The 26,741-nt window shown below is 46.9% G+C and overlaps 1 protein-coding gene across 1 annotated transcript in view; it reads right to left on the reverse strand.

The window, feature by feature from the left end:
* The window catches only part of SLC15A2 (solute carrier family 15 member 2), a 219,214-nt gene that overhangs the window by 56,888 nt on the left and 135,585 nt on the right, over positions 1-26,741 (reverse strand). The window contains exons 14-16 of the mRNA XM_030210263.1: positions 18,195-18,276; positions 6,735-6,860; positions 2,413-2,574 (exon numbers count right to left, since the gene is read on the reverse strand). Coding sequence (XP_030066123.1) covers positions 2,413-2,574; positions 6,735-6,860; positions 18,195-18,276 — 370 coding nt within the window. The remainder of the gene's footprint in view (positions 1-2,412; positions 2,575-6,734; positions 6,861-18,194; positions 18,277-26,741) is intronic.

Below are 26,741 nucleotides of genomic sequence, written 5' to 3' on the forward strand. Positions count from 1 at the left end.
GGGGGGGCGCATCGGCGATCGGCCCTGGGTGTCAGCCCCCCTAGAAATGCCACTGCATATGACCCATCCAGTCTGCCCATCCTCTGTAACCCCTAATTCTTCCTGTTCCTAAGCGATCCCACATGCTTATCCCATGCCTTTTTAAATTCTGGAACAGTCCTCAACTCCACCACCTCCACCGGGAGGCCATTCCACGCCTCCACCACCCTTTCTGTGAAATAATACTTCCTTAGGTTACTCCTAAGCCTATATTCCCTCTTAACTTTGTCGTATGCCCCCTCATTCCAGAGCTCTCCTTCATTTGAAAAAGGCTCTCTTCCTGTACATACATATACAAATGTTCTCTGATACAATCTAAGGTGCCCTTTTACTAAACAGCGATATAATCTGGGTTTACTGCATTTAATACGGGACTTTCCCACATACTAAGCCTAGATTCAATGTGGCAGTACTTACGGCTTTTTCATTTCTTTTAATTTTGCAGGTCCCACACTAATTTTCATAAACGTGTGGGACTTGGAAAAAAATTAATGCGGAAGTATTTACCGCCTCCTATTTAAGAGGCGATAACTGCTCCCGCCTTAACTCAGCATCCGCCAGTTACCACACGCTAATGCGAATGTGCTAGCTAATTGACGCTTCTATGACCATTCTTCGCTCATGATAAGCCCCCTTTAAAAAAAATTTTCAAAAATAGTTAACACACGATTAGTGTGCGCTAACAAGCAAACTACCACAAAACGCTTTACCGCATTTTGCGTTAGCCTGTTTTTCGCATGCTAAGCACACGTTAGGGTTTAACACCCTAGTAAAAGGGGCCTTAAATTTGTAACTGAGGGGCCCCTTTTACTAAGCGGCGGTAAGCCCAATGCATGTTTACCACATGCCATTCCGGAAGTACCGCCGTGCTACTGAAGGGAGCCCAGCGGTACTTCCCACCCCTAGCACGCGCCATTTCTGGCGCTACAAAAAAATTTCTATTTTTGAACCGCTGGGTTAGAACGGGAGCCCTTACCACCACTTCAATGGGTGTCAGTAAGTGCTCTTCCCTCCCCCCTCCTCGCCCCCTCCCCTAAAATGGCCACACGGTAAGTGTTCACTTACTGCACGACCATTTCTTTTCAGGAAAAAAAGACAGTCTTTTACCCGCTGCGGAAAAAGGGGACCTCAGCGCACATCAAAAACACGCACTGATGCTAACGCAGGCTCCCTTTTACCGCAGCTTTGTAAAAGGATCCCTGAGAGAATGGAAAGTAGAATGACTTGCACAGGGTCACAAGGAACATCAGGGGTATTTGAATGCTGGCTTCCGTGTTTCTCATCCTGATACATTAACCACGACTACTCCCCCATGACTTTATTGTACGCTTAGAGGGGCATTTTCGACCGGGGTCGCCCATCTCTAAGGGCGCCCATCTCCGAGGACGGCGCTGCGAAGGGGCGTGGCCGACTGTATTTTCGAACGAGATGGGCGTCCATCTTTCATTTCGATATTATGGTTCAGGGTGCCCAAATCTCAGCATTTAGGTCAACATTAAAGGTGCCCGGTTGGTGCCCTAGGGGGCACTACAGTGGACTTCGCAAATTGGTCCCAGGTGCATAGCTCCCTTACCTTGGGTGCTGAGCCCCACAAAACCCACTCCCCACAACTATACACCACTACCATAGCCCTAAGGGGTGAAGGGGGCACCTACATGTGGGTACAGTGGGTTTCGGGTGGGTTTTGAAGGGCTCCCATTTTCCACCACAAGTGTAACAGGTAGGCCTGAAGTCCACTGCACCCACTAAAACTGCTCCAGGGACCTGTATACTGCTGCGATGGACCTGAGTATTTGAGGCTGGCATAGAAGCTGGCAAAAAAAGTTTTTAAAGTTGTTTTTTTGAGGGTGGGAGGGGGTTAGTGACCACTGGGGGAGTCAGGGGAGGTGATCCCCGATTCCCTCCGGTGGTCATCTGGTCAGGTCGGGCACTTTTTTGGGACTTGGACCTGAAAAAAAGGGACCAAATAAAGTGGACCAAATTCTCGCCAGGGACGCCCTTCTTTTTCCATTATCATCTCATAAGCACGCCACCGTCCCGCCTCCCATACCCTTCCAAAATGCCCCCTTTAACTTTGGCCAGCTCTGCGACGGAAAACAGTTGGAGCCTGCCAAAATCGGCTTTCCATTATACCGATTTCGCCGGCTTCAGGAGATGGCCGGCCATCTCCTGATTTGTGTCGGAAGATGGTCGGCGATCTCCTTCGAAAACAAGCTGGTTAGTGTCTCAACATTCACAAAAGTTAAGCACCAGCAGACTCAAGAGCTGCTTGTCACATTGCATTTGTGACAAAGGATAAATGAGTTGACCCACTATCGTCACACGATCCGTGTAATGCTGAAATGACGTTATGTAATTAATTCCAGCACTCACCAGTTTGCAAGATGGCTTGGTACCATTTTGGTAAAATATCAAACTGTACACTTGTCTGTCTGACAGGGCATGGCTGCAACTCGAACGCATTCCACGGTATTGCATGTTAAAACTGAAATTCTCATTTTCTGTTTTCACTGGCAGCTTTAAGTAGTCAGGATCCTAGACAAAGAAAACAAACAGGTTGAAATTTCAGCAGTTTGGTGAAATTGTTATTTTATTTAGACGGGGAATTCCTCTGTAGCCAGAGAAACTATGCATCAGGCAGTCATAATGAAAACAGGAATAATATAAAAATGATTTCTCTTTTTTTTAAAATAAAAGAATGGTTTTGAAAAATCAGTTATTGCTACCATCTTGATTTAGAAATTTTTGGAAATATTAGAAAATCTCGCTACAGTTTACTGAAACCCTGGGTTGGTAGTGTTTAAAGCTTTTAATTTTTTCACATAGATATTCTTAATTACATTAGCAAATTAATTTACTGTTTAGAAATCATAAGCAGGTAGACCAGACCCTGTTACGGCTACAGTGCATAACAACACCCCTCCCTGTTCCCAGTGGCGTAGCAAGGAGGGCTGCCACCCGGGGCAGTTCGCCGTTGCACCCCCCCCCCCCCGGGTGCAGCATGATGACACCCCCCCCCCCCAGCGCATCAACACCCCCCCCCCCGACCCAGTGCCTACCCTCCTCAGCTCCCTCCAACCAGGTGAGCACCCTACCTTTAAAGAAATTTCGGAAGCCGTGGAGAGGCGAGGCGCAGCGCCTCGCGCCTGCAAGTAAAAGAAGCGAGGATCGTCATCGGGCCTTCCCACACGCTGTCTGTCCCGCCCTTGCGGAAATAGGAAGTTGCGTCAGTGGAGGGCGGGGCAGACAGCGTGAGGGAAGGCCCGATGACCATCCACGCTTTTTACTTGCAGGCGCGAAGCACTGCGCCTCGCCTCTCCATGGCTTCCGAAATGTCTTTAAAGGTAGGGTGCTCAACTGGTTGAAGGGAGCTGAGGAGGGTAGGCACTGGGTCGGGGGGGTGTCATCGTGCTGCACCCGGGGGGGGGGAGCTGGCAGGGAGCACCCCCCACCCCTGAGCAGACACCCGGGGCGGACCGCCTCTCCCGCCCCCTTGCTACGCCACTGCCTGTTCCCCAAACTCCCATATTCCATCATATAGTCTGCATTCAGCTCAGTGAGCAGCTAGAAAAGAGCTTCCCAATCTGTGAGTCGGGACCCCAAAATGGGTCACAAAACCCACATTTAGGGTCACCAACTGGATGTACTATCTATAGATGCTCAAGGAGGAGGTGATCCACCGAGGTGGATGAACACTAACTCCCAAGAGATAACAACAGTTAAAAGGAAGTGGGAAGTGGACCAATGACTCCAGGGAGACGGGATACTGATGTATAAAGTACCACTTTATTCACAGACTCGACACAGTACCGTGTTTTGGCCACATTGCTTTTTTTTTTTTGTTACATTTGTACCCCGCGCTTTCCCACTCATGGCAGGCTCAATGCGGCTTACATGGGGCAATGGAGGGTTAAGTGGCTTGCCCACTTATGATCTGTTTTATTTATTTTTTTTAATTTAATCTATATGTATCTTGACATTTTGAGTTTATGTATATATATTTTTTTCTTTAGAGGTTTTCTGTGTATGTTTTTCTGAGATATCTCATTGCCTGTTTTATATTAGTGTATGTATATGTGTATATTTTATTTTATTATCATTATTTTTTATTCATTATTTTCTCACCTATTGTTTAGACTCCTGAGGCAGGCCTGTGGCCGAAACACGGTACTGTGTCGAGTCTGTGAATAAAGTGGTACTTTATACATCAGTATCCTGTCTCCCTGGAGTCATTGGTCCACTTCCCACTTCCTTTTAACTATCTATAGATGCATCATTATTCTACATCTCCAGGAGGGTCACACAATTTTATTTGGCCCTTTTCATGGTGTCATTGCAACTAAAAAATTAGCAAGCACTGAGCTAAAAAATGGCTGCTGAGACTTCCAGCAGCGGCCTCGCAACACTTCAGTGGAAGTCTCGTAAGGCCACTGCTGGAAGTCTCGGCAGCCATTTTACAAAAGCGATGCGGCAGCAAGAAGGTCAGAGGCAGCGGGCAGGAAAGACTGTGGATCATTCCTGCCCCAAAGAATCCACTAGACCACCAGGGTGGCTTGAGGTATGTGCCGGAGAGGGCACCCTGCGGCTCAGGTGAGGAGAGGCAAAGCTCAGAACACCGTGCATTTCCACGGGGACCCCGCAAGACCTGGGTCCCACCATCCCCGCTCCTGTGCAGCTCTCTAGTCCAGACTTGATCCAAATACGGTTCCCACTGTGTTTGTGCATTTGCCACTTGTTTTTCTTTGTTTGCTGATCTGGTAGTTTAAAGAGCTTTTTCTCCTGCTTTGCATATTCTGTGTGTTCCTTTCCTTTGCATACAGATGGACTTTCACGCCTTTCTTCTGCTCATTGGAAGGCCTGTCCTAATTTAATGATGGGGCTGGATTCTGAGCACTTAATACTACTACTTATCATTTCTATAGCACTACTAGACGCACACTTGCTTTCGTACTTCAATACTTGTTATGTGTTTGGATCTGTTGATGTTGTTAAATAGGCCTGGAGGCCTATCTCTGTATGTACAATCTATTTCTATGAAGCCCATTCTTCCATCAGCTCTAGAAATGTACACTTGGCATATACTGGTTCTTATAGACTATCTCATGTTCACGGGGGAGTTTCCTTGTTTGTACATTCAGTTTTTCAAGGTATTTAACAGGCCCAATTCCAAAGCCATACAAGAGTACAGGAATCACAAGCTGGTTGATGGCTTTTATCATATACCTCGATGCTAGAGCACTTTTCAGTATCAGTTTTAATCTCTTGTAATACTCTTTGCTGGTCTTCTCTCTCTGTGTTTTATGCTAGATTGTCGCTCCTTCCCTGACTCCTAGATGTTTATATACACCTTCCTGTTCATATTCCTTGATGACACAATCACCAGCCAAAGAGGTGTTTCAGATTTGTTCGATTTTCCTGCTAAAAAGGTTGCTTTGGCACATTTGTCCAGGCCAAAAGTCATCCTGATGTCATCTGGATAGAGGCTCACCAAATACAGAATAAATGACCACATATTAGAAATAGAAATGTGCAGACAAAAATCTAAACTGGAAACCACAAGAAGCTGGTACCTGCCTGCAGTTCAACACCAGAAAAGCGGAAAAGAAATACATTTCCTCGTGTACTGGGCAAAATGTGTGAAAGGCAATTCTATAAGCTGGCACCTACATTTGGGTGCCAATAGCATGTCTAGTTTATAGAATAGTAGTACTTATGCAAGTAATTGGCACCAATAATAGGCAGTTATGCGCGTAAGTGCTAGGTGCTATTTCACAAAAAAATAGAAGGCAGCCATAACCGGGGCATTTGGTTTTGGCTGAAACGGAATCTGTGGCTGAAATTCACCATTCGGTTTCAGCTAGAACTGAAGCCAAAATCGTCACCCCACCCCCACCCCCCTTCAGAAAGCCCGTCCCCGTGGGCAAGCCACCCCCCTAGCAGGTCCTTCCGGGTCGCCCATCAACTCTACTCTCCCCCACTCATAGGCCCTTCCCAAGCCTACCTACACAGCCCTGGGGGTCTAGTGACCTCTTCAGGGACAGGGGCAATTCCGAGTCACTCCTGTCCCCGCTGGCTCCGCAGTCACAATGGCTGCTGCGGAATTTGTGGCAGCTATTTTGAGATTGGAGCCAACATGGGCAGAACCAATCCTCAGTGGGTTGTTATGGCAGCCATTTTGAGATTAGAGCTGGCATGGGCAGGAGTGACATGGGATTGCTCTTGCTCCCAAGAGGCCACTAGACCACCAGAGATTTGAAGGTAAGCCCAGTGAGTGCAGCACGGAGTAGCCGCGGCAGCAGGGGCAGAGATGGAGACTTTTAGTTTCAGATGAAAATACACTTGCATTTTTGCCCGAAACTGAAGCATGGTCGAATCTGAATTCTGGGCCAGTTTCGGTGCTGAAGACAAAACTGAAACCAAAATTTGGTCAACCTCTAATAGTGCACCTAGATCGCTTAGCGTGCAATTGTCAGGCAATTGTACGGGCAGAGCATGGAGATGTCACGGGTGTGTTGCCAAGCGACATGCGCAACTCATAGAATACTATCAGTTGTGCGCATTGCGTGCTGCACTTAGGTGCCATCCACGTACGCCAGCCGTTGACCTGTCATAAGTGGCATGCTTAAGTTAGCGCATTAATTGCAATTTGGAAGAATCAGCGTGCTAGTATGTATAGGTGCAATTACTGTCCTTACCTGATACCTAAGGTTGGCTTGACTGAAGGATTCGGAGTCTTTGATTTCTATCTCAACTGGCTCGCTTGCCAAATTCAAAACCTGCAGCAGACTTTCTTGGGCAACAGGCTCAGACATATTGGTTTCCTAATTAAAATAATAGATTTATTCTTACTGCTATGTATAATTAATTGCTTTTGGATACGACAACTAAAAATGCACAGTAGAAATATGGTATTGTCAATATACAGGAGAGCCAGGCAACCTCATCCAGGTCCTACATTTATGGCATCATAAGAACAAGGGGAAGATCCTTTAACTGTAGAGCAGAGCTGGCGCTAAACGGCAAAGGGGGGGGGGGGGCAGTCCTTGAAGTAGCCCTGTTAAGGGCGAAACATGCATGTCGGGAAGTAACATCAACCCCTGAGCTTGATGTATTTTTCAAAGATGAGTATTAATTAAAATTTTAAAACAATATAAAAGTGAAGAATAGTGCTAAATAAGTTTAAAAAAAGGGTGGATAAAGTGTACCGATGAAGAAAGATGTGCAGGAACCATTGCCATTCAGTAATCTTGGTAATGTGCACAACTGAGGACACTAAGAGACAAAAATTTTTGAAATGAAGGGTTGGATTTGAGAATTTAGGAACTGAGGGACTGTGGGAGCAAACATAATATTTTAATGCGAGTTGTTTGAAGCTCCACAGTGATTATACAGAGAAGGAAGCCATTGTGATTGTATCATAAGAACATAAGCATTTTTTTTTTTGTTACATTTGTACCCTGCGCTTTCCCACTCATGGCAGGCTCAATGCAGCTTACATGGGGCAATGGAGGGTTAAGTGACTTGCCCAGAGTCACAAGGAGCTGCCTGTGCCTGAAGTGGGAATCAAACTCAGTTCCTCAGTTCCCCAGGACCAAAGTCCACCACCCTAACCACTAGGCCCTTGCAAATCACCAATGTGGCCGCGCAGGCTTCTACATGGAATGTCGCTAGTGGAATAGCAACATTCCATGTAGAATCTCCAATAGTAGCAACATTCCATGTAGAATCTCCAATAGTATCTATTTTATTTTTGTTTGGCTCAATGCGGCTTACCTGGGGCAATGGAGGGTTAAGTGACTTGCCCAGAGTCACAAGGAGCTGCCTGTGCCTGAAGTGGGAATTGAACTCAGTTCCTCAGGACCAAAGTCCACCACCCTAACCACTAGGCCACGCCCCCACTGTTGCTACTATTGGAGATTCTACATGGAATGTTGCTATTCCACTAGTAACATTCCATGTAGAAGTCGGCCCTTGCAGATCACCAACGTGGCCGCGCAGGCTTCTGCTTCTGTGAGTCTGACGTCCTGCACATACAGTGGTGGAAATAAGTATTTGATCCCTTGCTGATTTTGTAAGTTTGCCCACTGACAAAGACATGAGCAGCCCATAATTGAAGGGTAGGTTATTGGTAACAGTGAGAGATAGCACATCACAAATTAAATCCGGAAAATCACATTGTGGAAAGTATATGAATTTATTTGCATTCTGCAGAGGGAAATAAGTATTTAATCCCTCTGGCAAACAAGACCTAATACTTGGTGGCAAAACCCTTGTTGGCAAGCACAGCGGTCAGACGTCTTCTGTAGTTGATGATGAGGTTTGCACACATGTCAGGAGGAATTTTGGTCCACTCCTCTTTGCAGATCATCTCTAAATCATTAAGAGTTCTGGGCTGTCGCTTGGCAACTCGCAGCTTCAGCTCCCTCCATAAGTTTTCAATGGGATTAAGGTCTGGTGACTGGCTAGGCCACTCCATGACCCTAATGTGCTTCTTCCTGAGCCACTCCTTTGTTGCCTTGGCTGTATGTTTTGGGTCATTGTCGTGCTGGAAGACCCAGCCACGACCCATTTTTAAGGCCCTGGCGGAGGGAAGGAGGTTGTCACTCAGAATTGTACGGTACATGGCCCCATCCATTCTCCCATTGATGCGGTGAAGTAGTCCTGTGCCCTTAGCAGAGAAACACCCCCAAAACATAACATTTCCACCTCCATGCTTGACAGTGGGGACGGTGTTCTTTGGGTCATAGGCAGCATTTCTCTTCCTCCAAACACGGCGAGTTGAGTTCATGCCAAAGAGCTCAATTTTTGTCTCATCTGACCACAGCACCTTCTCCCAATCACTCTCGGCATCATCCAGGTGTTCACTGGCAAACTTCAGACGGGCCGTCACATGTGCCTTCCGGAGCAGGGGGACCTTGCGGGCACTGCAGGATTGCAATCCGTTATGTCATAATGTGTTACCAATGGTTTTCGTGGTGACAGTGGTCCCAGCTGCCTTGAGATCATTGACAAGTTCCCCCCTTGTAGTTGTAGGCTGATTTCTAACCTTCCTCATGATCAAGGATACCCCACGAGGTGAGATTTTGCGTGGAGCCCCAGATCTTTGTCGATTGACAGTCATTTTGTACTTCTTCCATTTTCTTACTATGGCACCAACAGTTGTCTCCTTCTCGCCCAGCGTCTTACTGATGGTTTTGTAGCCCATTCCAGCCTTGTGCAGGTGTATGATCCTGTCCCTGACATCCTTAGACAGCTCCTTGCTCTTGGCCATTTTGTAGAGGTTAGAGTCTGACTGATTCACTGAGTCTGTGGACAGGTGTCTTTCATACAGGTGACCATTGCCGACAGCTGTCTGTCATGCAGATAACGAGTTGATTTGGAGCATCTACCTGGTCTGTAGGGGCCAGATCTCTTACTGGTTGGTGGGGGATCAAATACTTATTTCCCTCTTCAGAATGCAAATAAATTCATATACTTTCCACAATGTGATTTTCCGGATTTAATTTGTGATGTGCTATCTCTCACTGTTACCAATAACCTACCCTTCAATTATGGGCTGCTCATGTCTTTGTCAGTGGGCAAACTTACAAAATCAGCAAGGGATCAAATACTTATTTCCACCACTGTACGTGCAGGACGTCAGACTCACAGAAACAGAAGCCTGCGCAGCCTTCTACATGGAATGTTGCTAGTGGAATAGCAACATTCCATGTAGAATCTCCAATAGTAGCAACATTCCATGTAAAATCTCCAATAATATCTATTTTATTTTTGTTACATTTGTACCCTGCGCTTTCCCACTCATGGCAGGCTCAATGCGGCTTACATGGGGCAATGGAGGGTTAAGTGACTTGCCCAGAGTCACAAGGAGCTGCCTGTGCCTGAAGTGGGAATCGAACTCAGTTCCTCAGTATCCTGTTTCCAACAGGGGCCAATCCAGGTGAGAAGTACCTGGAAAGATCCGAAGAGTACAACAGATTTTAGGCTGTGTTTCCCAGGAATAAGCAATGGATTTTCCCAAGTCCATTTTAATAATGGCTCATGGACTTTTCTTGTCCAAACCTTTTTTTAAACTCTGCTAAGCTTTTACCACATTCTCTGGCAACAAATTTCAGCATTAATTCACACTGAGTGAAGAATTATTTTCTCTGATTTGTTTTAAATTTACTACTTAGTAGCTTCATTGCATGCCCCCTAGTCCTTATATTTTTGGAAAAAGTACACAAGCGATTCATGTCTACCTGTTGTACTCCACTCAGTATTTTATAGGCCTCTGTCACACCTCCCCTCAGCCATCTCTTCTCCAAGCTGAAGAACCCTAGCTGCTTTAGCCTTTCCTCATAGGGGAGTTGCCCCATCCCCTTTATCATTTTCATCACCCTTCTCTGTACCTTTTCTAATTCCACTATATCCTTTTTTTAGATGTGTTCAGCAAAACTGCACACAATATTTGAGATGCGGTCGCACCATGGAGTCATACAAAGACATGATAATAATCTCAGTTTTGTTCTCTATCCCTTTCTTAGGGGCCCTTTTACCAAACTATGGTAAAAACTGGCCTAAGATCTTCCTTATGCTGGTCATTCCCATGCGCTAAAGCCATTTTTACTGCCAGGATGAATGGCTGATTATTCTGTTTTCCCCATTAAAGGGTAAAGGGTCATGGATTTGTTATACCGCCTTTCTGTGGGTACAACCAAAGTGGTTTACATTTACTATTTGCAGGTACTTTTTCTATCCCTAGTGGGCTCACATTCTAAGTTCTGTAGCTAACGTGGAGGGGCATAATTGAACGAAAATGTCTATCTCCATGGGCGTTTATCTCCAAGAACGGGTCCGTGAAGAGGCGGACCGAACCGTATTTTCGAAAAAAATAGACGTCCATGTTTTATTCGACAATTTGTGAGCTGGGCGTTTTTGTTTTTCAGTGATAATGGAAAATGAAAGCGCCCAGCTCAAAAACGAATAAATGCCAGGACACCAACCGGGCACCCTAGGGGGGACTTTTACAAAAACAAAAATAAAGGTAAAAGAGCTCCCAGGTGCATAGCACCCTTCCCTTGTGTGTTGAGCCCCCCAAATCCCCCTCAAAACCCACTGCCCACAAGTCTACACCATTACTATAGCCCTAAGGGGTGAAGGGGGGCACCTACATGTGGGTACAGTCGGTTTGGGGGGGTTGGACGACTAAGCATTAAGCAGCACAATTGTAACAGGTGGGGGGGGGTGGGCCTGGGTCCACCTGCCTGAAGTCCACTGCACCCCCTAACAACTGCTCCAGGGACCTGCATACTGCTGCCAGGGAGGTGGGTATGACATTTGAGGGTGAAAATAAAAAGTTGTGAAACATCATTTTTTGTTGTGGGAGGGGGTTAGTGACCACTGGGGGAGTCAGGGGAGGTCATCCCCGATTCCCTCTGGTGGTAATCTGGTCATTTAGGGCACTTTTTGGGGCCTTATTCGTGAAAAAACAGGGTCCAGGAAAAGTGCCCTAAATTCTAGCTACAAACGCATACTTTTTTTCCATTATCGGCGAAAGGCGCCCATCTCTCCTCGGCCGATAACCACGCCCCAGTTCCACCTTCACCACGCCTCCGACACGCCCCCGTCAACTTTGTACGCTTCCGCGATGGAGTGCAGTTGAAAACGTCCAAAATCGGCTTTCCATTATACCGATTTATTCGTTTTTGAGAGATAAACGTCTATCTCACGATTTGGGTTGAAATCTAGGCGTTTTTCTCTTTCAATTATAAGGTGGATAGTAACATAGTAGATGATGGCAGAAAAAGACCTGCATGGTCCATCTAGTCTGCCCAACAATTTAAACTCATATGTGCTACTTTATGTGTATACCTGACCTTGATTTGTTTCTGCCATTTTCAGGGCACAGACCGTAGAAGTCTGCCCAGAACAAGGCCCACCTCCCAACCACCAGCCCCGCCTCCCCCCACCAGCTCTAGCTAGATAGGATTTTAGGTAGTGCTGGGAAGGAGCCAGCTATCTTGGTACACGTGGATAACAATGACATAGGAAAATGTGGAAGGGAAGTTCTAGAAGCCAAATTTAAGATCTTAGGTAGAAAGCTGAACTCTAGATCTGCCAGGGTAGCAATTTTGGAACTGCTTCCCATTCTGTGCGCAGGACCCAAGAGGCAGGCAGAGCTCCAAATACTGCCTAAAGCTGTTGATGAGACTTGTTTTCCCTACGTAAAAGATCTCCAACAACCACCAACATCTTCAGCCTAGACCGATGGATACTTTCATGGTGGATGGCCCAGGATTGGGAACTCTGGAGCAGAATTCGGTTTGAGAAGTCAACAGGGTGGAAGTTAGCCTTTCCTCCCTTGAAATAGTCAGCTTGTCCCCAGAGACACAGACCCCCGCTGGAACGCCCTGTGGTAAGCCCTTTTTTGCGGTGGTAAGCACGTGCTAATAGTTCTTAACATCTTGGGTCATAAGTTGCCAACAGTCCTTCAACCTATTGAACTCAGGTAATTTACAACTAAAGAAATACATTCTGTAATAAATAGTCTAAAAAAAATAATTGTACTGTGCATACCTCATCCAGTGCTGATGGGATGAGGTTATGTAGTCATCATGTTGGTTGAAATAAAGACCTTACTGGCTTATGCTAACACACACTTAATGAGTAGCTGTCAAGCGGTATACTCCATCATTGCATACATCAGATTACAGAAGCTTAACTCTTGACAGGCAGACACAAGCATTTTAGGTCTTTCCAGTGGAAAGGTGGCACCTGCAAATTGTCAACTGGCCCTTACTTAGGTCTGGGAAGGGAACAAATCTGCAATGCACTCCCTGAAAGTCTTTGCTTAACACAAGACTATCTCTACTTCAGGAAGCAGGTGAAAGCTTGGCTCTTCAACCAGGCTTTAACGGAAGAAGTAAATGACGCCGGCTGCACATCTTATAGCAGGACATGTTGATCCACTCCCGCCCTAGCCAAGATAATGTTCAAGCACCTTTCTGACCCTTCTCCACCACCACCAACTCCCCACCAACTCCCCGCTCATTCTGCCTCGCCTCACCCTATGCTTGGAACAACCTTCCTGAACCCTTACGCCAAGCCCCCTCCCTGCCCATCTTCAAGTCTTTGCTTAAAGCCCACCTCTTCAATGCTGCGTTCGGCACCTAACCCTTACCGTTCAGTGAATCCAGACTGCCCCAATTTGACTGCCCCGATCGGACCGACCGTTCACTTGTCTATTAGATTGTAAGCTCTTTGAGCAGGGACTGTCTCTCTTTGTTAAATTGTACAGCGCTGCGTAACCCTAGTAGCGCTCTAGAAATGTTAAGTAGTAGTAGTAGTAGTAGTAGTAGTTTAGTCTCTTATTTTCTTACTCCTGTTAATCTATCTTATCTATCTATGGTGTCAAGGCCCCTTGTACCCCAGCAGGTACAAAGCAGGTTTCCCTTTACTTAAAGAAATGGCCATGCGGCAAGTGAACCACTTGCCGTGCGGCCATTTCAGGGGGGGGGGGAGCCCTTACCGTCACCCATTGAGGTGGTGGTAAGGACTCCCGCAGTAACCTGGCAGTAACCAGGCAGCACACGGTGCTGCCCGATTACTGCCGGGTACACACCGGTGCTACAAAAATTGAAATACTTTTGCAGCGCCAGAAATGACACACACTGGGGAGGGAACTACCCCTAGGCTGCTGCAGTAGCCCGGCGATCAGTGGAATAGGAAGGGGGGCGATGGGGCGGTCCACCCCTGGTGCACGCCGCTGGAGGGGGTGGCAGCTCCGCTGGTTCCCTGCTCTCTCTGCCCCGGAACAGGTTACTTCCTGTTCCGGGGCAGAGAGAGCAGGGAACCAGCGGAGCCGACGCAGCTCCCAGCGACGTGCACTCGGGGCGGACCGGCCCTCCCGCCCGCCCCCTTTCCTACTCTAGTGGTAAGAATGCGCTCCGGGGGGGGGGAGGGTGCGTGCGCTGAGGGGGGGTGCGCAGCGGCGAACCGCCCCGGGTGTCAGCCGCCCTCGCTACGGCACTGCCGGCGATACTTCCCTTTTAGCAAGCAGTATGCCACTTTATTTATTTATTTATTTGTTGCATTTGTATCCCGCATTTCCCTACCTTTTTGCAGGCTCAATGTGGCTTACATTATGCCGTAATGGCGAACGCCATTTCCCGGAGGAGAAATACAAAGTAGTATTACGTTTAAAGTTCATACATGTTGAAATAAATGATAAAGTAAGTTAGATGAACAGTTCATTTCAGGCGTGAGAGATAAGGGGGTGATGCATCAACGTTCATTAGTGACAAATTGATTGAAGCAAACAGGTATAGAGAGTTCGATGTTGTCTGGTTCTGGTAGAGTTTTGATGTCAGGTCATTTATGAAGGATCATTATGGTAAGTCTTTTTGAACAGGTCGGTCTTTAGTAATTATAAAAGTAATTATATGTTCCATCTTTGCTTACACCCTATGCTGTCTATTAAAATGTCTTACTGTGTATTTTGTTGGCATTGTAATGTAGCATACTACGCCATACTTTGAATATTTTTACTGCTGTAATTGTCTACGGCTTATGTTTGACTTATTCTTGCTGTGCCGCTGCCTTGAGCGAACTCCTTCAAAAAGGTGGTAAATAAACCTTCATTCATAAATAAATAGATAATCAGGCCCATGGAACCTTAAAGAATCCAAACTCGCTTTCCAAAATTCTCAAGTGTTCCTCTGACCCAGAAGTAGAGAGTAGAAATTAATTTACACACTTCTGCTTATTAGATAAGAACCTGTGCAGAGTTCTCCCTCAGGATCTTGGTATGGACAAATGTTATAAAAATATTGTATAAGTCCTCAGTTCAAGTGGAATGGAAGAGTGGCCTAGTGGTTAGGGTGGTGGACTTTGGTCCTGGGGAACTGAGGAACTGAGTTCGATTCCCACTTCAGGCACAGGCAGCTCCTTGTGACTCTGGGCAAGTCACTTAATCCTCCATTGCCCCATGTAAGCCGCATTGAGTGGGAAAGCGCAGGGTACAAATGTAACAAAAATAAAATAGATACTATTGGAGATTCTACATGGAATGTTGCTACTATTGGAGATTCTACATGGAATGTTGCTATTCCACTAGCAACATTCCATGGAGAAGGCTGCGCAGGCTTCTGTTTCTGTGAGTCTGACGTCCTGCACGTACGTGCAGGACGTCAGACTCGCAGAAGCCTGCGCGGCCACATTGGTGATCTGCAAGGGCCGACTTCTACATGGAATATTGCTAGTGGGACTCTGGGCAAGTCACTTAACCCTCCATTGCCCCATGTAAGCCGCATTGAGCCTGCCATGAGTGGGAAAGCGCAGGGTACAAATGTAACAAAAATAAAATAGATACTATTGGAGATTCTACATGGAATGTTGCTACTATTGGAGATTCTACATGGAATGTTGCTATTCCACTAGCAACATTCCATGGAGAAGGCTGCGCAGGCTTCTGTTTCTGTGAGTCTGACGTCCTGCACGTACGTGCAGGACGTCAGACTCACAGAAGCAGAAGCCTGCGCGGCCACATTGGTGATCTGCAAGGGCCGACTTCTACATGGAATGTTGCTAGTGGAACTCTGGGCAAGTCACTTAACCCTCCATTGCCCCATGTAAGCCGCATTGAGCCTGCCAAGAGTGGGAAAGTGCAGGGTACATATGTAACAAAAAAAAGAAATGTTGAAACAGAGAATTTCCTGAATGACTTCAGAATGTTGCCTTTATTGGCTCACCAATTGTTCAATTTTAAAATCGCACCACCCTCTAATTCGATCAACTCACTCTGGGTGTTCCAAGGCTGTCTCATAATAAGGGCAATCACAGAGGGATTAAACAGATAAAAGTCAACAAGCCATCAGATTTATTTCCGAGAACATGTTAACAGCAATCATTATGAGGGGCATAGGCGCCCAGTATAAGAGGCATGGGGAGGCTAAGCCTCCCCAGCCCAATCGTCGACTTCCGCTTGTGATGCAGCCCACCCTCCCGCCCTGCGCATTCTTATCTTTTATTTCCGTGGCAGCGACGTCAATGAAGAAAAAGACTACAGGCTCGCCGCCAGCTTCTCCCTTCTCTCTGCACACAGTGTCCCGCTCTCGCGGAAACAGGAAATGCATCACCGCAGAAGGCGGGACACTGTGTGCAGAGAGAAGGGAGAAGCTGGCGGCGAGCCTGTAGTCTTTTTCTTCATTGACGTCGCTGCCACGGAGCGTATGGAGGTAAGCTCCGCCCCCTTTAGCCTCCCCAAACAGTTGGGCTACCGACCGTCTATGATGAGGGGTAAAATATCCTACTGCTATGGGACACTAGAAAACAATGACCTTCTCTTTAAAAGAGGGACAACTTCACCCTATCTCTTGCAGTGCCCTGCCGTGGTGCAGCAGGACAGGATTAGCCAAAGGCCTGATATCTCCCAGTGTAATCTATAAACAAGTCCACTCACAGGACTGTAAGAACAAAGTAAAAGCAAGCAGGATCTCCCAAAAAGAGAAAGAAAAAGCAGTGAAAGAGGTCCCTAACAGCAGTGGCGTTCCTATGTCGGCTGCCACTTGGAGCGGATTGCCGCTGCGCACCCCCTCGGCGCATCACCTCCTGGGGATGCAGAGAGCAGCTGCACGGCTGTTGGCAGGGCCGCCGAAAGGGGGGCAAGATTCCCCGGGCCCGGCCTCCGAGGGGAGCCCGGTGCCAGGGTCTATCTCTCTCCTGCTCCTGATGGGACCTGGGTGATCGTCTCCCGACAGGAGCAGGAGAGAGAAAACTCTGGCACTAACCCCCCCCCCCCCCTTAGAGGCTGGGGAGGAGCAGGCACAGGGCTTCAGGGCCTCTGGTTTGGCTTGCAGGGGTCCCCAAGCCCCACCAGCAGAAGCCCTTCCTCCAGCGCTGATCTCTGCTGCATTGCCTGCCCTGCGGCTGCTTTTTCCCTCATGTCGAACAAAACCTCTGGCGCCGGACTCCCCCTTAGAGGCTGGGGAGGAGCAGACACAGGGCTTTGGGGGCTCTAGTTGGGCTGGCAGGGGTCCCTAAGGCCTGCCAGCAGAAGACTTCCTCTAGCGCTATTCTCCACCACATTTTCTGCCCTGGGGCTGATTTTCCCCACACATCACACGAAGAAGCCGCAGGGCAGGCCAGGGGCGTAGCCAGACAGCAGATTTTGGGTGGGCCTAGGCAAGAAGTGGATGGGTACCAAGTGTTCTCCACCCCACCAAAAAAACATCTCAGCTGGTGGAAAAATGCTTCTCTGCACCTTGGCAGTCTGCAGTAGACATGCACTGAAAACGGAACATGCGTAGGTGCCAGTATCGTGGAGAGCAGCATTTTCATTACCATCAGGGGGAAGTCTTCAGCTGGCAGAGATTGGGATCCTCACCAGCTACTGCTAAACGTATACTACTGTTGGGTGGGCCTGAGCCCTATGTGGGTGGGCCCTGGCCCACCCAGGCCCACCTATAGCTACGCCACTGGGGCAGGCAATGCGGCAGAAAACAGCGCTGGAGGAAGGCTTCTGTGGCAGGGCTTGGGGACCCCCACCAGCCAAGGTATGTGGAGTTGCGGCAGGGGGCAGGGAGGTGGGACAAAATGTGCCCCCCCTCCCACTTTGGGCTCTAGCCCCTCCTAATCTTTGTGGCCTGGCTACATGGCGGTCCTGGGGGGAGCCCGGCAGCGGTGGCCCTACCCCGGGCTCAGCTCAGTCTTTCGGTGGCCCTGGACGTCGGCTCCACCGGTTCCCTGCCCCGGAACAGGAAGCAACGTCAGAGGGAGCAGGGAACCAGCGGAGCCGACAGCCACGCGGCTGCTCCCTGCACCGTTTTGCTGCGTGCACCTGAGGCGGACCGCCACCACTGCCCCGCCCTTGGTACGCCACTGCCTAACGGTAACTTTTTTTAGGTATTATATAAGTCAGTAACAATCCTGCCTTTGGCAATATTGAAAGTAATTATTGCTCGCCTGACTAGGGCAAAGTCTGAGAGTAGTCTTGCACTTGTATATCTTGTAGGTAAGCTAACTATGACAGAGGAACTACCCGGGTATTTGAACAATAAAACAGGTTCATTCATCTCCACTGTCGCACTTGGAAAAGAAACACGCTTTAATGCTTGGAGGAGACTGTCACGCGTCTTTCTGCATGGCATCCCCTTGCCTGATCGTTCTGTACTTACGTCTATTTTCACCTCTATAATGGCTGCTACCGCAAATGCAACAGCTGCCAGGATCATGCCCACTGCCATTCTCCTAATGGGTCTGCAGAGCAAGAGAAAGGAGACACTCACTAAACACTAAGTAATTGAAAACGTTATTCACCATCTCTCAGACCTTAGAACTTTCAGACAGCATGCATGAGTTCACTGCTTTCCAACTTAGTCCTGGACACAGGGGTTGTGGGGGCCCAGCCCAATCAAACCAACCTCCACCCTGACCTCCCAAGCAGGGCCACCGAGAGGGGGAGACAGGGGGGACAAAAGTCCCCGGGCCCGGGCCTCCGGAGGGGGCCCGGCGACACTGCAGTCCGACCCACCCTCCCTCCGTCGCTCCCAGCACTAACCTTAAATGCCTCTGTTTGCAGCAAGCAGCAGCAGGCAGGCCACTCCTTCCTTCCGAGTCCCGCCCTCGCCTGACGTAACGTCTGCGAGGGCGGGGCACGGAAGGAAGGAAAGGTCTGCCCTGCTGCTGCTTGCTGCAAACGTGCTGAAAGGAGGCGTTTAAGGTTAGTGCAGGGCCCAGCCCGGTAGCGGGTAGAGGGGGGGGCCGACGACCTCGGGTGGGGGGGCCCGGCGTCGACGACCTCGACCTCGGGTGGTGGGGGGGGGGGGCCTGGGGGCGGCCTTGTCCCGGGCCCGTCTCTGGCTCTCGGCGGCCCTGCTCCCAAGTTCTCTACCTCAGTGCTTCTCTTCCCTGTCCTGGTGGCTCACCTAACCAATCAGGTCTGCAGGGCTACCACCATGCATACAGTGGGCCTCCAATATAGGAAAATGGGTCTCATTCATATTTACTGTGGAAATCTTACAAATTTGACTGGCTAGGTGTTCCTACAGGAGAGGATTAAGAAGTAGTGCCCTGGTATTATTGGGAAAGGAATGGAAAATAAAAAATGAGGATGTTATAATGCCTTTGTATCACTCCATGGTGCGACCGCACCTTCAATATTGTCTGCAATTCTGGTCATCGCATCTCATAAAAGATATAGTGCAATTAGAAAAGGTACAGAGAAGGGTGATGAATGGGATGGGACGACTTCCCTATGAGGAAAGGCTGAAACAGCTTGGGCTCTTCAGCTTGGAGAAAAGATGGCTGAGAGGAGATATGATAGAGGTATATAAAATACTGAGTGGAGTGGAATGGGTAGACATGAATCGCTTGTTTACTCTTTCCAAAAATAGTAGGACTAGGAGGCACACAATGAAGCTACAAAGTAGTAAATTTAAAACGAATCAGAGAAAATATTTCTTGACTTAACATTTTTTTTTATTACATTGTACCCCGCGCTTTCCCCACTCATGGCAGGCTCAATGCGGCTTACATATTGTATACAGGTACTTATTTGTACCTGGGGCAATGGAGGGTTAAGTGACTTGCCTCTGAGTCACAAGGAGCTGCCTGTGCCTGAAGTGGGAATCAAACTCAGTTCCTCAGTTCCCCAGGACCAAAGTCCACCACCCATGTAATTAAACTCTGGAATTCGTTGTCAGAGAATGTGGTAAAAGCAGTTAGCTTAGCGGAGTTTTAAAAAAAGGTTTGGATAGCTTCCTAAAAGAAAAGTCCATAAGCCATTATTAAAAGGGACTTGGGAAAATCCACTGCTTATTTCTGGGATAAGCAACATAAGCAGCATAAAATGTATTGTACTATTTTGGGATCTTGCCAGGTACTTGTGACCTGGATTGGCCACTGTTGAAAACAGGATACTGGGCTTGATGGACCTTCGGTCTGTCCCAGTACAGCAACAGTTATGTACTTATGTACTTATTGCAGTTGATACAAAATGCTTCTGCCCGATTGTTGGCAGGTGTGTCAAGGTTTGAGCATTTATCTCCAATCTACGCGCTCTGCACTGGTTGCCAGTTGATGCTCAGGGACAGTACAAGGTTGTACAGTTGGTACACCGAGCACTGTAGTCTGATTGTATTCCTCGATACCTTAAAGATGTAATTCAGGAATATCCACTTGTTCGATCCTTGCGGTCTGAAAACTTGAAGTTTTCGAAGAATGATAAATTGCAAATGGTGGGCTATGCCAACACGAGGAATACTGCGTTCTCAATAGCGGGTCCACAAATTTGGAAAAAGTTACCAGGTTATTTGAGACTGTGTAGGGTTCAAGTCAGTAAGTTGCTGAAGACGTATTTGTTTGAACATGCATGGGATTGATTTTATCTGTCACTTTTGAATACTGTATACTTTAGAGTTAGTTCTCGTCTTTTTGTTTTTTTTATTATGTATGTTGATTTGTGATCCACCTAGTTGAAGGCAGAATAGACATTTTTAAATAAATAAAATATGCATGAGATAGATTTGAATACGTTGGAGGCCCAGACTATCACGTGTAAATGCATTGTAGCTGCCCTGAAAACCAGCAAGGACTGAACTGAGAGTCACTGGAATTCAAACATGCGTGGGATAAACACGAAGGAATCCTGTTTAGAAGGAATGGTTCCGTGGAATCTTAGCGGAGATTGGGTGGCGACGCCGGTAATTGGGAAACAAAACGGGAGCTGGGCAGACTTCTACGGTCTACGCCCTGATCATGACTGAATAGATAGGGATGGGCTGGAGTGTAAATTTTATGGGGCTTCGATGTTAGCTTCAGAACTTAGTACAAGAACAGTGCTGGGCAGACTTCTATGGTCTGTGCCCTGAGAAAGGCAAAGACAAATCAAACTCGGGTATACATATAAAGTATCACATACCATGTAAACTGAGTTTATCTTGCTGGGTAGACTGGATGGACCGTTCAGGTCTTTATCTGTCATCATTCACTATATTACTATGTTATTCTTTGGAGTTCTACATGGAATGTTGCTATTAATTTGGATTCCGGAATGTTGTAACTCTTTAGGATTCCAGAATCTTCAGAACTTTTAGTACAAGAAGAGTGCTGGGCAGACTTCTATGGTCTGTGCCCTGAGAAAGGCAAGGACAAATCAAACTTGGGTATACATATAAAGTATTGCATACCATGTAAAATGAGTTTATCTTGTTGGGCAGACTGGATGGACCGTTCAGGTCTTTATCTGTCATCATTCACTATATTACTATGTTACTCTTTGGAGTTCTACATGGAATGTTGCTATTAATTGGGATTCCGGAATGTTGTAACTCTTTAGGATTCCAGAATCTTCAGAACTTTTAGTACAAGAAGAGTGCTGGGCAGACTTCTACGGTCTGTGCCCTGAGAAAGGCAAGGACAAATCAAACTCGGGTTTACATATAAAGTATCGCATACCATGTAAACTGAGTTTATCTTGTTGGGCAGACTGGATGGACCATACAGGTCTTTATCTGTCGTCATTCACTATATTACTATGTTACTCTTTGGAGTTCTACATGGAATGTTGCTATTAATTGGGATTCCGGAATGTTGTAACTCTTTAGGATTCCATGATCTTCAGAACTTTTAGTACAAGAAGAGTGCTAGGCAGACTTCTATGGTCTGTGCCCTGAGAAAGGCAAGGACAAATCAAACTTGGGTATACATATAAAGTATTGCATACCATGTAAACTGAGTTTATCTTGTTGGGCAGACTGGATGGACCGTTCAGGTCTTTATCTGTCATCGTTCACTATATTACTATGTTACTCTTTGGAGTTCTACATAGAATGTTGCTATTAATTGGGATTCCGGAATGTTGTAACTCTTTAGGATTCCAGAATCTTCAGAACTTTTAGTACAAGAAGAGTGCTGGGCAGACTTCTATGGTCTGTGCCCTGAGAAAGGAAAGGACAAATCAAACTCGGGTATACATATAAAGTATCGCATACCATGTAAACTGAGTTTATCTTGTTGGGCAGACTGGATGGACCGGACAGATCTTTATCTGCTGTCATTTACTATGTTACCAAGTCACTGTGTGAACTGGTCCAAAGTAGCGTGGTATGGATGTTAGCCAGGAAATATTTTACAACTCACAGCAGTTGGAGCTTAGGTTTATCTAGAGACCCCTAAGTTCATTTTTGTTTTTTGCTTTTTTTTTTTACCTTCCAGGGCACAGTCAACAAAATCTTATTTACGCAGATGTGGTAACTGAACTCATGGAAAAAAAAAAACTTCAAGCCACAAACTACTCTATAATCAAAGTCTTAACATATCCTAGTATGTGGGTTTTATAAGTCATCTGCCAGCTCTGACACTAGATAAAGCAGAAATACCCTCACTAACCGTGGGCCTGATATTCAGCCTGCGGCGGGCAGTGTGTTTGCTGTCCACCACCAGCATAATACCTGGATAGTCAATGCCTGGCCATATCCAGTGACCAACATAGAATATCTGGGTTTATTCTGGCCACTGTGATGATATTCAGCGCTAACCGGTTAACTTTTTAGTGGTCAAAGATAGGCCTGCTAGTAAAGCAACCTATTTTGACCACTCAACATAGCCAGTTTGGTGCTGAATATCCACGCCTAACCGGCTACGTCGCATGATATAGGTGGTCAGTGGCTAGCTGCTAACTGGGATATTCAGCAGAAGATAACCGGTTATCTCCCGCTGAATATCCGTGGTTAGGAATGTAAACACTATGTAACTGCCCAGGAGCCGTTTCTGGCTGGTTATATAGTTTTGAATACTGGAGGGCGTATAGATTTGTACCTAGCACTAAAGATGCATGGGGCCAATGAACTAAGGGGTTACCTAACTCCACCCCACAGAGCATCTAAATCTCACTGCCTAGTGTCACTAGATACAGTGGTGTTCCTTGGTCAGCTGCCACCCGGGGCGGATAGCCATTGAGCACCCCCTTGGGTGCAGCGTTGTCCCCCCCTCCCAGGTGCAGCACGGTACCCCTGGGTGCAGCGTCACCCCCCCCCCTCCTCTGGTGCATCACCTCCAAGCCCCCTCCCCCAGGTGCATTCTTCTTACCTGCTGGGGTGTTGGGAGCAGTTGAATAGCTGTCAGCTCCGCCAGTTCCCTGCTCCCTCTGTCCCGGAACAGGAACAACGGAGGGAGCAGGGAACCGGCGGAGCTGACAGCCGCGCAGCTGCTCCCTGCACCCCTCCTGTAGCGTGCAGCCGGGGCGGACCACCCCCACCGCCCCGCCCTCGGTACACCACTGACTAGATAGACAGATTTACCGAGGACAGGGTCAGCTCAGGGGAGTAAAGTTAGCGGCCGCCCCTAATTTTCAACACTAGCCATACAACTTATCTGGCTGTTCCCAGATGCAGGGATTACTTGCTTCAATCTAGCCAGCTAAGCTTAGCTGATTAGTTTTAAACTGACTTTCATCTGCAATTCAGCTGACCAGGCAGTAGCTGAAAATTAGATTAAGAGACTCTGTTACAACTAAGCCAGCTAACTTGGCCACTTAACTGCTGTTTGAATATTGGCTTCTGCTAGGGATGTGCAATCATTTCTACACATTTGCCTCCAGATTCTATACATGGGGCCAGATTCTATATATGGCGCCTGAAACCTCCGTGCGGAAAACATTTCCGCCTAAGCGAATTCTATAAGTGACATCTAGATTTATGCGGATTATATAGAATACAAGCCATAAAGCCCATTACAACGGGCGACATTTCTGTTGTGCGTAATGTAATGAAATAGCCAAACGAGCAATATGTATATGTGTGTGTGTGTGAGAGAGAGAGAGTGAGTGTTTGAGAGAGACAGAGAACGTGTGTGTGTGTGCGTCTGTGTGAAAGAGAGAGAGTGTGAGAGTGAGTTAAGAGAGATTGAGAGTGTATATATGTGTGTGTGTGTGAGAGAGAGACAGAGACAGACAGAGAAAGTGTGTGTGTGTGCGTCTGTGTGCAAGAGAGTGTGAGTGAGTTGAGAGACAGTGTGTATATGTGTGAGTGTGTGAGAGAGACAGAGAAAGTGTGTGTGTGTGCGTCTGTGTGAAAGAGAGTGTGAGAGTGAGTTGAGAGAGACACAGAGAGTGTGTGCCCCCCCTGTAGCCACCCAGCGATTCTCCTCTCTCCCCTGCCCCCCCCCAGGCACCCACCGATTCTCCATCACTCCTTTGAAAGCCCTGCCTGTCTGTAGCCTTCCCTTCGAGTTTGTTCCCTCTGAGTCCCGCCTTCTGACGTCAGTTCATCTTTCCGCGAGGGCAGGACTCTGAGGGAACGACCTGGAAGGGAAGGCTATAGACGGGCAGGGCTTTAAAAGGTGCAACGGAGACTCAGTGGGTGCCTGGAGGGGGGGCATGGGAGAGAGGAGAATCGCTGGGTGGCAATGAAGGACCGGGCAGGCGGGTTGGGCGTTTGTTACAGACCGCCGTTGATCAGCTGGTCCTGCCTCTACGTGCCGCTGTTACTGCCTCTAACAACGTCGGAACTCGGGATAGATCTGTGACGTGCCGCGCATGCGCGGCACATCAGTCACTCTTCATTTATAGAGTAGGATGCTTAGTTGGTATCCTAGAACCTAAAACTATGCCTCTCCATTTACAGTTGGAGGAGTAGCCTAGTGGTTAGTGCAGCAGACTCTGATCCTGGGGAACTGGGTTCAATTCCCACTGCAGCTCCTTGTGACTCTGGGCAAGTCACTTAACTCTCCATTGCCCCAGGTACAAATAAGTACCTGTATATAATATGTAAACCACTTTGAATGCAGTTGGAAAAACCACCAAAAGGCAGTATATAAGTCCTATTCCTCAACACCAACAAAAATGTGGCATAAATCCCAGTGCACAGATGACCATATTCAATAAGAGTGCATGCAAATTTTGGAACGCCCATAACCATGCCCCTTTTTGCCTGCGCACATTAAAATTTAGGTGCAGTGCATTACAGAATACGTTTAGCGAGTTATGCACGTAAATTCTAATTATTGCATGTTAAGTGCTGTTAACGAGCGCTAAGCACGCTATACAGAAGCCAGGGGATGGTGACTAAAGTTATACATGCAATTTCAGCCACGTGACCAAACTGCATGCACAACTTAATTGATTAACAAGCCAATCAGCGCTGATAATTGGCCACTAACAAGCAATTATCAGTACTAATTGGCACTAATTAGAATTTGCAAGCACAATTTCTTAAGCGTAGTGTATAAAGTAGTGTGTGTAAATTTTACCACCTGGATCTCAAGAGGGCCATGGGAGGGGCATGGGCAGGTGGAGGGCTTTCTTAAAATTTACGCGCAGTGTTATAGAATAAGCCTGATCCGCCCCTAACTTAGACATGGGAATTACACCAGGTTTTAGTTGGCATAAATAGCAGCGACTAAATTTTAGTCACGGGAACAGATGCTATGCGTATTCTATAAACTGCACCTAACTTTAGGTGAGGTTTATTGAATAGCGCTAAGTGCGTTGTTTTTCAGCGCTGATTTTTTAGACGCCATTTATAGAATCTACTCCTCGGTTGGTTCATAATTATATCTTTAAAAATGTACAGGTCAACATTCAGTCCACAAAAGCAGAAGACACGTCTTCTAATAGTTGAAAAGGCTTTTATTCTTGCCACTTTAAAACACAACCCGACATGGCCACGTTTCACCTCTCTAGAGGTTGCGTCACGGATTAAAGGGCACAAATACCTACTAGTTAGTAGATGTAGACGTCTACTGTTGAGAAAGGAGGAGACACTCTTTTTATCCTGCTGCTAACTGCTGAGCTGTTTTCATTGCTATATCTACTATTAGGTGTTTGTGCCCTTTGGGACCCTAATAGGTATGTGTGCCTTTTACTGTTTTAACTTTCAAAATTGACTTTGCGTTTTATTTAGAAATTATTTGGATTTTAATGTTCAGATGTCTATGCTTTCATTAATATATTTTTTGTACATTGTTTTTTTATCTTGTGCATTTGAAGTTATGTGTTGAGAGTTTGTGCTTTTTAATATTATTAATATTAATTATATACATACTAACATTTTTGAATTATACCAATTTAGTATTTATTTATTCAGATTTTGCTCACACCTTTTTCAGTAGTAGCTCAAGGTGAGTTACATTCAGGTACTCTGGATATTTCTCTGTCCCAGGAGGGCTCACAATCTAAGTTTGTACCTGAGGCAATAGAGGGTTAAGTGACTTGCCCAAGACCACAAGGAGCAGCAGTGGGATTTGAACCGGCCACCTCTGGATTGCAAGACCAGTGCTCTAACCACTAGGCCACTCCGGAACCTTGCTATTCTTTGGGGTTCTACATGGAATGTCGCTACTGTTTGAGATTCTGCATGGAATCTTGTCACTCTTTAAGATTCCAGAATCTAGATTTTGCTCACACCTTTTTCAGTAGTAGCTCAAGGTGAGTTACATTCAGGTACTCTGGATATTTCTCTGCCCCAGGAGGGCTCACAATCTAAGTTTGTACCTGAGGCAATGGAGGGTTAAGTGACTTGCCCAAGATCACAAGAAGCAGCAGTGGGATTTGAACCAGCACCTCTGGATTGCAAGACCCATGCTCTAACCACTAGGCCACTCCTCCACTCAGCAACATTCCATCTAGAATCTCAAATAGTAGCAACAGAATCTCAAAAAGTGGCAACATTCCATGTAGAATCTTCAACAGTAGCAACATTCCATATATTTATTCAGATTTTGCT

Source organism: Microcaecilia unicolor, chromosome 7 (genome assembly GCF_901765095.1).
Source record: "Microcaecilia unicolor chromosome 7, aMicUni1.1, whole genome shotgun sequence".
Lineage (NCBI taxonomy): Eukaryota > Metazoa > Chordata > Amphibia > Gymnophiona > Siphonopidae > Microcaecilia > Microcaecilia unicolor.